At 41.1% G+C, this 17,676-nt stretch overlaps 1 protein-coding gene across 2 annotated transcripts in view; it reads right to left on the minus strand.

The window, feature by feature from the left end:
- Positions 1–237: 237 nt before the first annotated feature.
- LOC148425142 (USP6 N-terminal-like protein) overlaps positions 238–17,676 on the minus strand; it is a 33,171-nt gene continuing 15,732 nt past the window's right edge. For both annotated transcript variants that reach the window (XM_088413853.1, XM_088413854.1), the window contains 8 exons: positions 13,332–13,441; positions 11,999–12,047; positions 11,075–11,195; positions 10,064–10,158; positions 8,867–8,932; positions 7,276–7,375; positions 4,998–5,150; positions 238–1,642 (listed from right to left, as the gene is read on the minus strand). In XM_088413853.1, the coding sequence (XP_088269979.1) occupies positions 1,050–1,642; positions 4,998–5,150; positions 7,276–7,375; positions 8,867–8,932; positions 10,064–10,158; positions 11,075–11,195; positions 11,999–12,047; positions 13,332–13,441 (1,287 nt within the window). In that variant the 3' untranslated portion in view covers positions 238–1,049. The remainder of the gene's footprint in view (positions 1,643–4,997; positions 5,151–7,275; positions 7,376–8,866; positions 8,933–10,063; positions 10,159–11,074; positions 11,196–11,998; positions 12,048–13,331; positions 13,442–17,676) is intronic.

The following is a 17,676-nucleotide window of genomic DNA, read 5'->3' on the forward strand; positions in this document are numbered from 1 at the left end:
GTTTAATAATTGCGCTCCTTTGGCATACACACACAATTACAAACTTAGTGAAACACTGATGCTGCGCAACTGTGAGTGTTTATGGGCAAAATGAACTCGAGCCCCTTCGCAAGGAAAAGGAAACCCAAATGGTGCTGCTTTCACTGACCGCTCACAAAGTGGGACATCTGAAACACACTGACATAACCCACAAAAATTATATAAGTTACGAATATGGACACAAGAAAATATGAAGAATTTAGGAAGATGAGATTTATTCTGTTTTGCTATAATTTTTTTTACATTGTCGCCAAAGTGTTGGTGCGTTTTATACAAGATAACACAGAAAATACAACAATTTGACCCCAAAATTAAGGGTGCATCCTATACACAGGTGCATCTTATTTTGGGGGAATTACGGTCTGTTTATTTGCCCAAACTGGAAGTTCATTCATCATTTGAGTAAAAGAATCGAAGCAATTTTACTCATCAACATATCATACTATTTGCCCTGCTCATCAATATAGCTATACTGTACACATATTTTGATGCACATATTCCTTCAGCGTGACTCAACTCTAGTGCTATCAATTGACATTTCACCACAGATCACAAAGCCGCTAACCTGATGCTGTAAAACTACCGGTAACCTGCAGCGTTTTGGGTGCAGGTGCAGAAATATTTTCTCAGCAACAAGTCAGTAGTTATTTGATGACATGTTTCATCATTACATACAGTATTGTTATGATGCTTCAGTGTCTGTAAGTATCTGCAAAACTGGTGTGACAAAAGGGCTGAGACTATAATCAGCTTGTGTATACCTTCTTCACAGTACAGAACTGAGATTGCATATGACAACAGGCTCACCTTGATAAAGAAAATTTAAATAAAACATAAAAAGTATTCATATTGTATTCTATAAGGAACAGCCCCGCAAAATGTGAGGAAAATGTAATCCATGCCAGCCATTTCAGAGACACAGCATGTGCACTAGGCACTCACAATTTAATGTTCAAAATGGAGAGAAGCAATGAGTCGGTAACACACAACAGGCGTTTTTCATCAAGTTTTCAGGACTGCTCCTGTGTGTGGGTCTTATTTGATGAGAGCGAATCTGAAAGCTGGTCGAGGGAACTACAATCAACTATTCCTGCCGTCGTCTCACTTTCTGATAAATCAAGAACAATGGGGGCCGATAGAGTCCTCAGGACCCTGCTGGAGCTTCCCTCAGCGCTTATGGTTGCAGGGGTGAGGTTATTTATCGAGTGTACATCTGGAAGCTCTGAGTTCTCTTGAACCTCAACGCTATGCTTATAAGAAGGCGAGAGTCGATCGGGACTTCTGGGTGCTTGGATCTCTGGGGGCTGGTAAGGTGGTGGCCCAGTCAGTGGGAAGTCATCTGAGGCATACAGAACCTGGTTGTGGATAATAATTGGGTCTGGGGAAGGAAGAGGAACTTGCACATCATGTTGATCATGAATGTCTTTGGAGGGGCTCTGCTCTGGGGATAATGAATTTGGCTGGTCGGATATGATATGGATGCAGAGTCTTGCTTTGGGACGATCACTGGCTGTGAAACGCTTCACTCTAGATGGCTCCAGCGGACTCAGCAGCACGGGCAGCTCCTGGCCCAAAGGCTTATGTGGCAACTCGTCGGGCTTCCCTGAGAAAACAAGAGGATAATACTGTTGAAGGGATTATATTGTTGGGGGGAGCACAGTGGGGTTGGCAAGTCCTCAAAACAAAAATGTTTTTGAGTATGTGATGCCTTGGGTCTGTCAGTGTGGAGCTTCTATCTTATTGCTGTGTTTGTGGAGTGTTTTGAAGTAAAACATAGTTTGGGGCTGTTTAATGTTCATAGACCTGTAATGTGTCAAATGTGAATGACCTCACAAAAAAAAAAGCAGATTTCACAAAATATGGGAATTGAGCATTAAGTCCTGCTGTATGAATGTAGCCTTGGAGTGTCCAATATATTTACCATGCATTTTATTGAATGAGCGAAGAAACCAGACTGCCAGGAGAAACCCCATGCAGGCACGGGAAAATCATGAAAACTCCATACAGGGAGGCCACATTTTAAATCATCATTGATTCTTTTGAAACATGTCCAAGCGGGAAACCGTTAGATAATGTGACAACACAGAAAGAAGCATACATTATTAGTCCTTGCAGTAGCACCTGGTGGATGGTTGCAAAAGACACTATTTTGAAAGAATCGACGAGAATGCAGGGAGTAAAGTATGCATTCAGTCACACCAGATAGTCTGACTGCAGGAAGACCCCAAATGTATTGTTTTATTGTTTTGAGTTTTGCCATGAAAACATGAGTTAAATTTCAAGTAAGAATACCTATTTGTTTTTGGAAACGATTATACAGTGAACCTTTGCTACTTCGCGATTCCACTATCGTGAATTCACCACATTGCAGACTTTTTTTTTCTTTATGCGGATTCACCACATCACGGACTTTTCTTTAAAGGAAAAGGGGAACAGTTATGTTATAAATTCTTCGTTGCCACTGGGTTAATGTGCATGAGGGTGGATTGCACCCGTGCAAGTGTAAGCGAGGGGGGGGGTTGTCCTTTGTATGCTCTGGTTGGAGCGGTCAGTCACAGGACAGCTAACGACGCTGAGCAGGGGGCTTGTGTGACGCTTTGCGACACCAGAAATAACGGGCCTGTATGGACCCAACAGACACCGAACACAAAGTAACAAATGAGGAGGAAGTTTATGAACCAAAGGAGCACGTAACACGCCACCGGGATTAGAGAATAAATAAAATCAAAACCCGACAGAACGAAAAGCGTTAATGACAAAAGGAGTCAGTGCGAGTCCAGTAAGTAAAAGGCAAACCACTGAAGGGGCGGAACCCGCAGGACGGCGACGTTGAAAGTCGTGCCAAAAACAAAACAAATAACAATGTAAGGCGCTCAAAAAAAGGGCTCACTAAATAGGTGATGGAATTGAGAACAGGTGCGCAGCCGGTGGTTCCACCCCTTACTCGGACAGGCCTGTCCTGCAATAAGATAAAGCTCCACGAGGGGGTGACGTGACAGGTCATGACAGCTTGTTTACATCGTATTGGCGGGTGACGTCGGTGTGACCATTAATAAAAATATGGTTCCGTTTATTGTTTTTGAGTTGCCACGTTCAATTGTGAAGTTGTAAGGAAAATAAAAGCCACGTTGTCGAGCCATTTGAGTCCGACCGATCTGAGCTGCTTTGTGGATGAGGTGCTCAAGTGCAGCCTGCGCAGTCTCTCTCTTTCTCTCGCTCGCTCTCGCTATATGTGACTTTAACGTGACTTTTAAAAACACACTTCTAATTAAGTGGCAAAACCAGGTGCCGTTTTTATGCTGGTCGGTATCAGCGAAATATGACTAAAGTAACCTCCAGTCAAACTTAGTTACTTTTGAAAGTAACTAATCATAGGTCGGTGGGACTGTGGCAGCAGGGAGCATGGACAAAGTGGTAGGGCACACCACAGTGCAGGATCAACTGGTCGAACATCCTCCAGGCAGACTTTAAAGCAAATACATGTTTGTTTGTTTTTTTATTTAATCCAATGTATCAATAAAATAGTGTGTTCATGGAACTGTGGTATTCTAATAAAGATTGAGACGACGTAATGTCAGGTTGAAACAGATATAGTCTTGGCCCAGGAGAAATCAAGACACGTCATCACCTCCAAAAGGTAGAGATGGCATCCCCCGACACAACATTCCACCAGGAACAAAAGGCCCGTTGTGGCCATCAAGAGAAGATATCAGTCAGGGTTTATGGTGCTCAGACTTCCTCCCTCTTCCAAAGAACAAAGACCTTTGGAGACACCATCCCTACGCACACACACACCTGCATTCCACAGTGGGACTACATGCCCCAAAAGGGTATAAGAACTGAATGTGGAAGGTGAAACGTTGCCATTTTCTGCTCCGACCCGCGGCAGGACTGGCCCGAGGCCTTGTGTACCTTCCCACTCTGTCTGGATTAAATAAATTGTTTCACTATGTTGTGGTATGAGCGATCTTTCAACAAAAACAAACATGCTAGGAACTAGTTTGATGCAAGAGGTTTATCTAGGTTCCTTCAACTTTCATCAGGTCCGTTTCCTTGTGCAAGAGGTCTCCAACACCCTGCCAAGCCCAGCGAACCTCCATGTCTGGGGAAAGAGCGAGACGCCCTCCTGTCTTCTTTGCTCTGGAAGAGGATCTTTAGAACATCTGCTCAGTTGCTGCCCAAAGGCCCTGGCTGATGGCTGCCATGACCAGGTGCTTAAGGCTATCACAGAGAGCTTAGCCTCAGCCATCAGCACTAGCAAACACCATCATGCGCCAAAGAAGGCAGTCCCCTTCATTAAAGCTGGAGCGAAACCTTGTGCATGCCAGCGTATAATAACAGGCCTCATCCACACGGCATCTGACTGGCAGCTGCAGGTGGACCTGGGAAAGCAGCTGAGATTCCCTCGACACATTGCAACAACATCTCTCCTTCCAGGTCATCACCTCCAAGGCTTTCAAACATCTGATCATTCTGGAACTAACGGTGCCCTGGGAAGAGCGAATTGAGGAAGCCAACGAAAAAAAGCCAGCAAAGTACCAGGAGCTGGTAGAGGAGTGTAGAGAGAGAGGCTGGATCTTCTATGAGCCTATTGAAGTTGGCTGCAGGGGTTTTGCAGGACGCTCACATTGTAAAGTCCTGAGTCACTTGGGAATTTATGAATGGCAAAGAGGAAGGCCATTAGAGCCGCAAGTGGGGCTGCAGAAAAGGCCACCCGGTGGCTGTGGAGAAAGAGTTTTTGTGAGACCCGAAACACCTAGTGACCCCAGGATACATCACTGATGATGCGTCCCGGCGCATCCTTGAGGTGTTTCTTGCATAATCAGTAAAGTGACAAAGTTGCTTTGTCCTGGTAATTGTGACGACACGGTAGGTTGACGTGCTTTAATGCTCAGTGCAATGCTTGTTGACACACTAAATAGGAAAAGCAGCGAGGATTGAGTTGAGCAGTTATGTACCTGGGGGAGGAAGATCCAGCTTCATCTTCCTCAGTTCACTCATACAGAGCTGTAGTTGTTCAATAACTATGTCGTCGCTGTAAAAAAAGGTCTGAGCAAGTCGCTCCAGCAGGAACTCTCGAAGCTCTTCCAATGACATCTTCAAGAGACGCTCTGCGCAAACACACATATGCAAGCCTTAAGAGAAGGTAAGATCATATGAATTGAGATAAAAACATTGCATGCTTATGGCACCTCAAACTGATCTGAAACTTCAGATACAGTCGACGAAACATTTGAGCATTTTGCAAGGATCGTCGTAATACACTAATCCTGAGGTCCCCGACCAGCGGTACGGACCGCTACCAGGCCGCATGGGCCGCACCGAAAAAATATGCATGTTTTGGAACTGATTGAGCATATATTTTACAGTTCATTCATTTGTGCTTTCTTTTGCTTGAGCTTTGTTTGTTTTTATGGGCGCCGCCTCTGCCCGCTGTTCATATTACATTTTGTAGTGAGGAAGGAACGTTGCTACAATTGACAGCAGTCACTGTCGGTGACGCACATGTTGCTCTGTCTCTCTGTGAAATCTGACCCACGAGTACCTGTAAGTTGTACTTTCTTTGTAAGAATGTTGTCTTTTACGATCATATGCCCAAAATGAGTTTGTTGATCCAACAATTTGTGACTGTAGATAACAGGCTAGCTAGTAATATCATGCTGCCTTGTATGTGTTTAGCTTGTTAACATTCGTGTGTGCCAGGTATTTTCATTGTTATGAGTTAGCATATGTAAAGGTTTTGCTCATTTGCATCTAATTAACGTTTTGTACTGAAATGAACAGCATATGTAAATCAATTATATGATTGACTTAATCAACATAATTAGTTTACATTTTGAGACGGTCCACGATAAAAATCTCAAGCATTGATCGGTTCTTGGAGAGAAAAAGGTTGGGGACCACCGAAAGTGACTAATTACACAAATTTTAAATTCATAAGTGTTCTGTGTGAATTTGTAACTGATGAGGAGACCATACTTTTTAGATACACACCACTTCTTGCGTGGAACTACAAGCACACCCACAAGTATACCCAAAGAGTTGGACAAAATATTGGACAAAATATTAGCTAGCACCCTCCCCCACACACAAACACATGCATAAACACACATAATTATACTGTAAATCCCACATTGTTTGTGGTTAATGGGGACCGGACCACCCCGCGATGAGTGAAAAGCTGCTAAGTAGTGTCCCCCCCTGTGACTACCTGAATTTTTTTAAATATGAAAAGTATTTATACTTCACGTATTTAAGACAAATATCATTGCACTGCACATATTTACTTAAATCCTAAATTATTAAACATTATATAGGAACTGTACTGTTACTTCTTCCCGTTCCCATTTCTTTGGCTGTAGTCTCACAGAGATATATTATCAGCGCCCGGAAGTCTAATTAGAGTGAAGCCTGTAGCTGACCAAACATGATAACATTCAAAGTTTACACTTGAAATTCCGATTTATTACAAAAGAAATCAAAGTAAGCGATTTACAATGCTCCACTATAGTGCTGCTCTGCCTTCGCGTCTACCTAAAAAGCGTGTGTGAGTTTCATAAGGTAGACGAGAACTCCTCCCTTGGGCTTCCTTCGCGTCTACCTAACAAGAGTTTCATGAGGGAGACGTGCACTCCTACAAGACACGTGATTGGCTACCGGCGCGACCATCGAACAATGAGCGCAGAAATTGTAATCTACGCCCACCCCACCTACAGAGACAGCAGCCAAAGGGATGGGAATGGGAAGGGACAACAGTGCAGTTACTCTATATAAGGTTTAATCAATTAAGACTTAAGTAAATATGTGTACTGCAGTAGTTGGATGTCTGAGGAGTGCCCGTGGCAAGTGCATTTACAGTTAAATTGTCTGTCTGGCATACAGGAAACCTTTGCAGTGCGTCTCTCCGCAATGGAGCATTTTTAATTAATTTTTTTAATTAAAAAAAAAATTCAGGACGCACTGAGGGCACGATAGGGTAGGCGCGAAGTAGCAAGGGATCACTGTATATCATTCAAATAATTCTAGTATTTGTTCAATTACTCCACAAATTGCACTTTTTAGTGGTATGTCCTCATCACGGTAAGGACGGAGGCACAGTACACAAATGAATGTCCTAGCAACCTCATATCTTCAAATACTGTAGCTAGAAAAATAAAGATACAAAGACAAAAGAATAAAACATCTGTTAAAGCAGGTGTTAAAATGCTGACAACAATAAGCTGTTTTACATCTTACTCTTGTGTATCTTCAAGATGGCGTAAGACATGGCGGTGAGGAGCCTCTCTCCCTCCAGCATAAAAACATCCCATAAGCGAAGGGTCAATGTAAATGGCGTCTGCAAAAATCACATCATCACAATGGGTTATTGCATTAGCAAGCTCGACTTCTCTCCCAAAGTAGGCCGCTTGCGTGGTTTTGATATAGAAGCCTGTAGACAGTCGGGACAACTCAGTGGGAAAGAGAAATGCTGACAGTAGCCCAATTGTGCTAAACCGCCACCACAGGATTGTGGACCTAAATGGGTTTGGGCTTCAAATTGCTTCTGATGCAATATTCCAGAGAAAGTAAAGCAAAAAATCTACTTTGACTACGGATGGCAAATTGAAGGAATTCTGTAATGGGCCAATGGGATGGTGTAGCCTTGGAGAGTGCCTGCTCGCAGCTAGCTCACTGCCTCTGTTGTTGTCCAGAATTATTAGATTCACCTGTTACAGTTCATTGAAAGGTGTTTGATGGTTTTGAGGTCAGAGTTATGTACATAAAAAAGACAGCCAAGCATATTGTTTCAGTCATGCTAGATCACAGAAGGCCGTGTAATGTATCCAACGGCAATGAGAGAAGACAGTGCGTGACTGGCTCAGTTTGCAGGGGGCTTGCAGCACTCATTATTGCTTCTCCTTTCACCGAAGCAAAGTCAAACAAAATGACCCAGGCAGGACAAACACATTTACCAGGCCGTAACTGATAGGGAATGAGAAGGTAAGCCAATGCATCAAAATAAACTCGACCATAATAAGTAAGGTATGACACGAACGGCCTTGGAGCGTTTTTATTTTGAAGCTTCTACCGGAAGCACGGTCACGGCAACAGTTTACTTCAGGCTTACTCTCCTAGTCTAGAGGACAGGTGTCAAACTCCAGAACCACAAGGGCCGCTGTCCTGCGTGTTTTCTAACCTTCTCTCTCAAACACACCTGATTCAATAGATTAGGTTCATTTTCAAGATCATGTATAGCTTGCTAAGGAGCTAATCATTTGAATCAAGTGTGTTGGAGACACACAATAAGAAAACATGCAGGACACCGATATCCTCGGCCCTCGATGACTGGAGTTCAACACCTATGCTTTAGAGCCACAATCAAACCTATTTTCAATGTTCCCTCTCAATCAACATACCTGATTCAAATGATCAGGGTTCGTTATCAGGCTTCTGCAAAGCTTGGCGAGGAGCTGATCATTTAGAGCAGGTGTGCCGGTTGAGGGGAATCATCAAAAACAGGCTGGATTGTGACTGTCGAGGACTGGACTTGGACTTCACTCAGCCAAAATATGTTCAATTGTCAATTCAGTGCGCTAAGAAAAAAATAAATAAAAATAAATCAAGCAATGACTCACAACAGACATTACACATTTTTTCAGCAGAGTGTTTTTCCCCCCATGTTGTGAATGCAATGTCATGCGGTCAAACAGCACTACTCGGCGATCAGCCACGGTCAACACCTTGAGCACCCCTGGCCTAGGCCGACTTTTGGTTGTGTGAGCATTGGGTTCATAAGTCTGTTTGACTGCTATGGTAAAGGTCGTGTATCTTTCGTCAACTTACTCACCCTTTCAATGAAACACTGTAAGAACCATTTAGTGCTGTAAATGCCCGCGGACATCTGTTCTTTGTCCTGCAGAGGAGCACATGAATGACAAACCAGTGATAAACCTTAATTAAAGTGAAAAAAAAAATACAGTCCTTGTGTATTACACGTGTATAGTTAGAGGATAAGTCAACCCCCAAATTTTATTTACAATAATATGATCTATGCAGCTCCATAAATCTGAACATGATTTTCTGATTTATACTGCTTTTATGGAATGTAAAATAAGCAGTAAAATCCACCTGTTTTTAATTTTTTTAAATCATCACACGGGGTGGGACATTTTACCGCTTGCTAAAAAGACATAAAATGACTCACATTGCTCGGAACTAAGGTAATGATCAATCAGGATTTATTTTGCAAACATCACAACCTAACGACCACGACCTAACCCAGAAAACTAGTCTACTGTGATTGGTTGCTACCTGGGCCCTGATGTCATGTTCAGGCAACAGCCACTATCAGTTCACCGTATTTCTCCGAGTACGACCTCACGTATAAGTCGACCCCTGTTTTTTCACTTCAATTTGGGTGAATTTAAAAAAAAAACCTGATTATAAGTCAACCCCTGACTTTAGTGGTTTCATAAGATTATGGCTGTCCAATTATAACACATGGTTTGTGTTATTAAAATGATGAAATTACGGTACTTTTAGACACATTTCTTCATTGTATTTCAAATAACATAGTTAAGGTTGTGGGTGAGAGGGGGTGGGGCTAAACGAGACAATCAGGCGTCCTCTCCTTCCTGCTCGTTATTTGAGCAAACATCCTCGTTGCTCTTGTTCGACATCTTCAGACCCGACCATTTTGCCAAAAATGGAGGTTTGCTGATCATCTTACACTCTAAATTGGATGCATACTGTGTCGAATTAAAGGTATATAATCATTTTAACACTTGTAAATGACATATTTCTTATGTCGAATTCAGGTTAAAATTCTTCAATATATGTAGAAGGAATTGGTCTGTTTTGATATGGGGTTGAAAATGAGGAAAAAGAACTCGACTTGTAGATGGAGAAATGTGATCATTCATATTCCACAAACACAGTAAAAACCAGAATGTTGTGTGGAGACAAATGACGGCATATAGAACATATTACTGTTAAGAAAACTTCCGGGTTGACTTCCACTTCAAGCAATACTCTCACGCCTTACCATATGCTTTTTTAGTTTCGGAATGAGTTTGGAAATGATCTGATCATGATGTGCCTGGAATCGCTGGAGTTTTGGAAACCCAGGAACAAAAAACCCTGAAAGAATGCAAAAAGAGAAGAGCCAGCATTAAAACTTTTAAGTGGCATTTAACTAGAGGTGCAACGACGACTTGACAACTAACCTATTGAAAATGATATTTATTCATTCTGATAAATCGCTAAACCATTCGGATATATTTGTTGATTTTTTTTTTAAAGTCAAAATCTGCAGAATTTCTGCTTCTAAGTAATAAATTCTGACCGATTTCTGGAGTCCATGAAGAAAAGCTGATTATCTTGGAGCTGAATAAAAAATAAATGTTTGCTTTTACTTTCAAAAACAATAATAAGGGTTTTTAGCCATTTATCAACTTAAGAGACCAAAATAAATAGGAGACTAAATATCTTATGTTTGTGCGTTGTATGAAAATGTTTTTTTTTTCTAAATGGCCGTGAATCAAAACATGTTGAATCAGATTCATCGATGGACAAAATGCTCAATAAAATGACTATTAAAATATCGATCATCAGTGGTTGCAGCCACATATCCATTCATCCATCTATAGCCGCTTATCTTCACAAGTGTCACAGGTTTGCTGGTGCCTATCCCAACTGGCTTCGCGCAGTAGGCTGGGGGCACCTTGAACTGGTTCCCAGCCAATTGCAGGACACACAGAGATAAACAACCACATACCAATCACACCTAAGGACAATTAAGTATGTACAGTCCACCTGCCATGCATGTTTTTTTGGAGTGTGGGAGGAAGCTGGAGTACCCCGTGGAAAGACCCCATGCGGGCCTGGGGGGAACATGCAAATTTGAAGCGAACATGGTGTGTGTATATATATATATATATATATATATATATATATATATATATATATATATATATATATATATATATATACACACACACACACACACATACACCTATGAGAACATCATCAAAAAAAAAAGCATGTTTATGCTCACCATGCATGGCATGTTTCTGGTTGGTCAGCAGCTGTGACAAAGCCCAGAAGGCATCTTCCTCATTCATGTACATGAGAAGCAGTGCGACAATCTGACTCATGCCCTGGCAATAACTCACTTCCTGCAGACCACAGGACAATATGAAAACAGTTACCTAGTTTCCACAGCTTTTCACTCATGACTTGCCTGATGGTGACATAAAGGTCAGGATGACTCAATTGTATCTCTTTTTTGTGGCCTTGTGTAAAGCAGTTAAGCAGCTGAACTGAATTTATTTCATTCACCTAGTTCAGGAGCTTGAAAATGATCCTAAACATTTGAATCGGATGTGAAAGCAGTTTCCATTCTGGAATGGGATCTGGATCCTCAAAGGCTGGATCCTGCTTGTTTTTGACCTCTCATTTTTAACACACCTGATTCAAACATCCAGGCTGGTTCTCACGTTCGCACAGAGCTTGCTGGTGAGCTGATGATTTGAATCAGGTGTGATTGGAGAAAGCGACATCAATAACAGGCAGGATGCGGCTAGTGTAGAAAAAAAGGGCCAAAAATAACCAATCAATACATCAATCAATCAAAATAAGCTTGCTTATATTTTGTAAAAAGGAAATGGCATTGATTTAAAATATTTTAAAAAAACATGCAAACTGACAGCTCTTACATTTTAAGAAATAAAATTAAAAAACAAAATGTTAATCATAATGAAATGTTAAATAAATTGTAAAACAGATGCTTTGCAGGAAAGCAACTTCAGTAGTCTTATGTGGTGATATACCATGGTTACATATCAAATCATTTTTGGGTTACAGACAAAGGTGTACCAATACATTTACCGTATATATATTTTATTTATCGTAATTCAAGTTGAATGGAGTTCAATTAGCACACGGGTGGTTTTTGTTATGAGACAAAACTGCCACTTACTGTGTTGTAAGCTGAATATGCCGACAGAACGTTGAAAAGCGACTGCTGTCTGCAAAATAGGAGGACAGATTCAAAGGAACAACATGAAGAACGCCAGAAAAGGATTCAATTAATTCAATGTTAATAAAGCTTGTATTTTTCTGTGCACGTTTGCACTCATGGCCTCGAAGCCTGTGTATCTAAATTCTGCTTTTTGGCTCAAACACAAAAACATCAGTATCATCAACAACAACACCATAATTTCCCTAATATAATACGCACTATTGTATGCGTTTCGGTATTGCTATGCGACAGCAAAGATAGGTCAAACTGTTGTCGTAAGCCTTGCAGTTTAGATGTAATATTTAGTGCATTCAACAAATGCTCTGTCCAAATTGTTCAACTGCATCCTTTCAAAGGCCAGGTCTGACGGAACTTGTAGCTCGCAGTGTCTTTGAACATCAGCAAATTCATGCCCCCTTTACATCGAGGGTTCAAATCCAGCCTTCGTTTTCATGGATAACTGAAAAAAGTGGATCGGGTAGAGTTGAGCTGGGTAGATTTCTCTGTGCTTTTGTCAAGTAGAGTAAAGCCGAGTAGGGTACTTACATTACGTCAGTGGAGATGACCCACAACCCTGATGCTAGATGGGATTTAAATTTCATGTAAATACTTTCTCATTTTTGCTCCGTTTGTCTGGAATAATCAGAAATGCCTCAACTTTGCAAGCCACTTTTCCTTCCTCGGCAGCTAGTGATTGTTTTGCACAACACATGCCATCTACAGTGCATCTGTAATACATTCTGAATAGTAAAACATGACATTAGGCTAACCCGCAGTAAAGGGAATGAGGCGATTAACTACAGCACAGGTGTCAAATTCCAGTCCTTGGGGGCCGGTATCCTGCATGATTTTGAACCCTCTCTCTCAAACACACCTGATTCAAGTGATTAGGATCATTTTGGAGCTCTCGCAGATCTTAATCATTTGAATCAGGTGTGTTGGGGAGAGAAAACCGGAAAACATGCAGGATGCCGGCTCCCGGCGGACTGGAGATCAACACTTGTGACTTACAGAGTGATTTACATTCCAGATTCCAGGTACTTTCGAGTGCCTCTTTTCCAGTGACTCTTTCAAGATAGATAGATAGATGTATGACATTTTCAGGTGTGGACTGTATATGAGCCACATAAGTTTAAAAAAAGTAACTTATAGGATGAGTCAGTCATGTTCAAATTCAAAACAAGCACGACCTATAGGATATAATATTTACTTTCATTGTGATGTGCTGTCTTATAAAGATGTTATTTGGTTGGTTTTTCCCTTTACGACTTCATGTGATTTGAATACTTACTTGACTCCAAAGCGATCCATGAACATTATATGATTGCGGAAGGTTCTGTTGATGTCAACGTCAATCTGTTTGATCTCAGATGAGTGCAATTTGGCTTGCTCCTTCATTTTCTGGGAAACCAAGCAGGTTAGATGTTTTGATTAGAGTAAGCTAAAATATTGAAATATTCAAACGAAAACCCAAATTTAACGAGAGGACTATAATTGCAAATGTTCTATACAAAAAATGTGATGGATGGAAAAGAAATGACTATCTTTCACAAAGTAACCAATAAAGTGTATGCCCGCCCCATAGTATATCATTTCATAATTTGTTCCATCCCAGCTTTGCATTAAAGACAATGGATATTGTCTGAACCATTACAAATTCATGCCTTAATTCAGGCCTTAAAAAGAACATTATAAATTCATTACATACACTGTATACGTCCACTGTTTTAAACGGGGCTTTCTCAACTCAACTTTATTTATTTGGCACTTTACAAGTCATTGCTGCGTGTGGTGAAATTGGTCATAACAAAACATGTACTGTGAAAACAGTAAATTTAAACGAACAAGATAGAAAACAATACATACGAAATAAATTCAGATCATTCTCATTAAGATTGCATTCGTGGAATATTAATGAAGCATCAAAAGGCACCTGCTTTGATATTTTTACTCACCATTTTTCATTACCACTGTAATTGATGTCACAGTGTTGCTCAGGCCTCAGGGTATGACCAATCACAATTCACCTTTCTAAGTTTCGTCATGTTGCATTCACGAGCTGAGCCGTGATTGTCCATTTATTGATGGATTTTGCTGCTTAATTAATTTTCCACAAACACAATATTCATCACAATACCGTGTTTGGACTAGTGAGGCGTTATGTACAAAAATTGTAAAAATGCGAAAATAGCAAAGGTAACTACACTGTATATTTATGAAATTGAAATAGGAATATTTATTATGCCATAATTAGAGACCTTTGCATTATTAGTCCAGGCTAAGCCAATCGTTCAAGTCATTGAAAGCCTTGCAAATGTCATAAGTTGGCCGCTAACACCACGCGGTGGTTTTGAGGTGTTGACACAAAAATTTTTATTGCGCCCCCTAAGTGAGTTTCCGCTGAAAGGATTAATGCTTGATAAAATATTGGGTTTTCAATATGTCAATATTTCAAATCTTGAATGGCAATAAATGAGCGTAACATGAGCTGAATTTGATACCAATAGGTGTACTTCTTGACCTCTTGTTTGCAAGCATTTAGAAGGGATGGGAGTGTGCTTTTGAGGTGTCCACGTAACTTTTTTTTACTGCGCCCCCTAAATGAATTGCTGCGGAAAAAATTAATACATGATTAAATATCGTGTTTTCAATATGTCAATATTTCCAATCTTGAATGGCAGTAAATGAGCCCTACATGAGCTAAACTTGATACCTATAGGTGTACCTCTTGACCTCCTGTTTGCAAACATTTAGAAGGGATGGGAGCGTGGCATATTGAAAATTGTCATGTGTTCACAATCCATGCAACATTTTAGCCTCCTAGTGTTTTTTTGTATGCTTTTCCTTTGATAGTACACATCTGTTTTCATCTGTTTCACACATGTTTTTCATCATAAAGCTCGACTTCAATCAAAATGTACCCTAAGGGTTAAACAATTATTTATCTTAGAAATCAATATGATTAAGTAAAAGCACACTGTATAAAAATTAGAGAGGATTCACACAGTGTTTATTTATTATGGGGCATGATCAACTTGTCCTTGAATAATCAAGCTGGAATGACAAAGATGTGAGCTACTCATGTCAGGTATTTGAGTCATATCACATGAAATCACAACATATGAGTATTTTTCATGACTAGATTGTCAGTGAATTTCAGAGTTTATAGCATATGTCTGATTCTGAAGTTACTCATTCATGTGGCCAGCATTGGCGCTTGGGATGTGTTCAAATGGGTATGGGCCAATAGGAGGGGACCACTCAGAGACAAAGCAAATTTTACAGGGGTGCGAGAAAAGGATGAAAAAACTTAAGAAGCTATGTTGAAGACAATGAAGAAGTATCTGTTAATTTTTCATGCTATTTTTGAGAAATTCACCATTTTGAAGCGTGAAATACAGAAAAAAAAATTCACGCATCCAGACCGCCAGAGGCAGTGCTCAGGACAAGAATGCATACCAAGAAAATGTCAATCATGATACCGGGAGATCATATATAGGCAGTGTCCCCCAGACGTCTGTCCCTCAAAACCTTCTCGCTCGGTTTGCATGCGTGTTTGCATGTTTGTGTTCCGCACTTGCGGTCTATTTTTTTTGTTGCTGGTTGTGATTGTGTGGGTTGGGGCTCCATTTTTTCTCTCCGCTGTCCAGTGGGCTGCAACGCTTGTGTTGGTTGGGTGAGTTCATTTGTGTTATTTCTACTATACCATTTCTGGTATTGTTTTGTTTTGTTTTGTTGCTTCCTTAGCGTTAATAACGGGTTTGGCCTTTGGTGGCGTAAACCTAACCCTTGTCCGGCGTGTGCATTTGCACCATAAATTTGACATTCGTCTTTGATTTGCCTGTGAAGCGACCAGGGTTGTTTTGTGTTGCAAGCTTGCTTCTGACCAGTATGGTTGGCGCCTACGCCGCCTACTATCGTGATCATTCGATCCTTGGATGCCTGCCAGCTTGCACTGTTTGTGTCAGCCCAAATGTGTGACCTATGGTTACGAGCTGTGGGCTGTGACTGAAAGAACGACATCCCGGATACAAGTGGCTGAAACGAGTTTCCTCCACAGGGTGTCCGGGCTCTTCCTTAGAGATAGGGTGAGAAGCTCATCAGGAGCATCGAGCCGCTGCTCCTCCGCATCTTGTTCGGATGCCTCCCGGACGGTTCCTTGGTGAGGTTGTCTGGACATGTCCCGCAGAGAGAAGACCCAGGACACGCTGGAGAGACTATGTCTCTAGGCTGGCCTGCGAACACCTGGGGATCCTCCCAGAGGGGCTGGAAGAAGTGGCCGGGGAGAGGGAAGTCTGGGGCTCCCTGACCCAATCCCGGAATACAGCGGTAGAAGATGGATGGATGGGTGGATGAATGGTGTTCCCTTGTCAATTTTGTCTGTTTCATTTAGAGAAGGGCCAAATGAAGCGCACCCTCGGATCCTATCTCAAGCAAAAGTAAGAGTATTGTCACTTCATAAGAACACTAAGAACACTAGTTTTAATGTATGCTTCGTCGGAGCACTTCATAAAATGTTATCATGGGTTGGATCCTCACAAGAGAATTCATAATTTTATACTCAATACTATGCTTTAATTCTTACTTAACTTAAGAACCTAATTCTTACTTAACTTGTGTATGCATTAGTTTTGTCTGTTAAGATTACAATATAATTTCATTCTGTATATTTTACTATTTGGTCATCTTGACCACTTGATGATACCTCTGGGCAACCCATTTGGATAGAAATATTAAGTGCTGGAAGAAGCTTCATTCTGCCATTACTTGTTTCATTTGTTTGACTGTACTTTTGGTACGGGCTCGCGCTTCAGCACAGACTTCATTCGTGGTTGTATGAAGCACTGACATTTCTTCTGCTAGGATGAATTCGAGAACACTCCGGAAATGAGCGTGACTGATTCTTTACCGCTCTGTCACGCTGTGTTGCAGTGCTGAAAAAAATGTTGTTTAGGTGACTGTGGTGCATTCAAGCAACAGCAGTGTGGCGCTGCACATTGCCATGCGCATAGGTGGCTGTCACACATAGATTACATTCTTGTCAATAGGATTTTCGACTTGGCCACCTCTTTGATATCCAAAAAGCCTGTTCTGGCTTGTGATGGTGCTCACACATAAGAACCACGCAAACGTTTACACCCACTATAGAATGTAAGTTTTGGGGGACCATACCATATTGACAAAATTAACGAAGATAGGTTCCGGGAATTGTGAACAGTGTTTCCACCTTAAAAGACTTTAGGTGACAATGTTTCACATATGTTTGCATGACAGAAGCCTCTGCTTTTCTCACTCTCCTAATAAACCGTGCTGTCAATTGAGACCCATTTTGAAAAATCCAATTGGCAAATAATTTGAACAAATTCAGATTGAAATAACCAAAAATTTCATTTTCACTGCTAAGTCCAAACTCACTTCGAGTGATTCTGGTACTTCTGTAGTTAAAAAAAAAAAAAAGGCTGTTTTAGGTGTTGTTACTGGCCTGTTGTGGGGTTCTTTTTTTTTCAAAGGTTTGCACTCAGCAAGTCCGTTTACTGTGTTGCTCTGTGTGCCAAGTTTTTGCCATGAATATTATTTACTTTATTTTGATTAGTTTTAAGTGTCAAGCCTTGAAGCTTTTTTGTATATACTGCTTG

This window comes from Hippichthys cyanospilos, chromosome 4 (genome assembly GCF_059441005.1).
Source record: "Hippichthys cyanospilos isolate Australia breed blue-spotted pipefish chromosome 4, RoL_Hcya_1.0, whole genome shotgun sequence".
Lineage (NCBI taxonomy): Eukaryota > Metazoa > Chordata > Actinopteri > Syngnathiformes > Syngnathidae > Hippichthys > Hippichthys cyanospilos.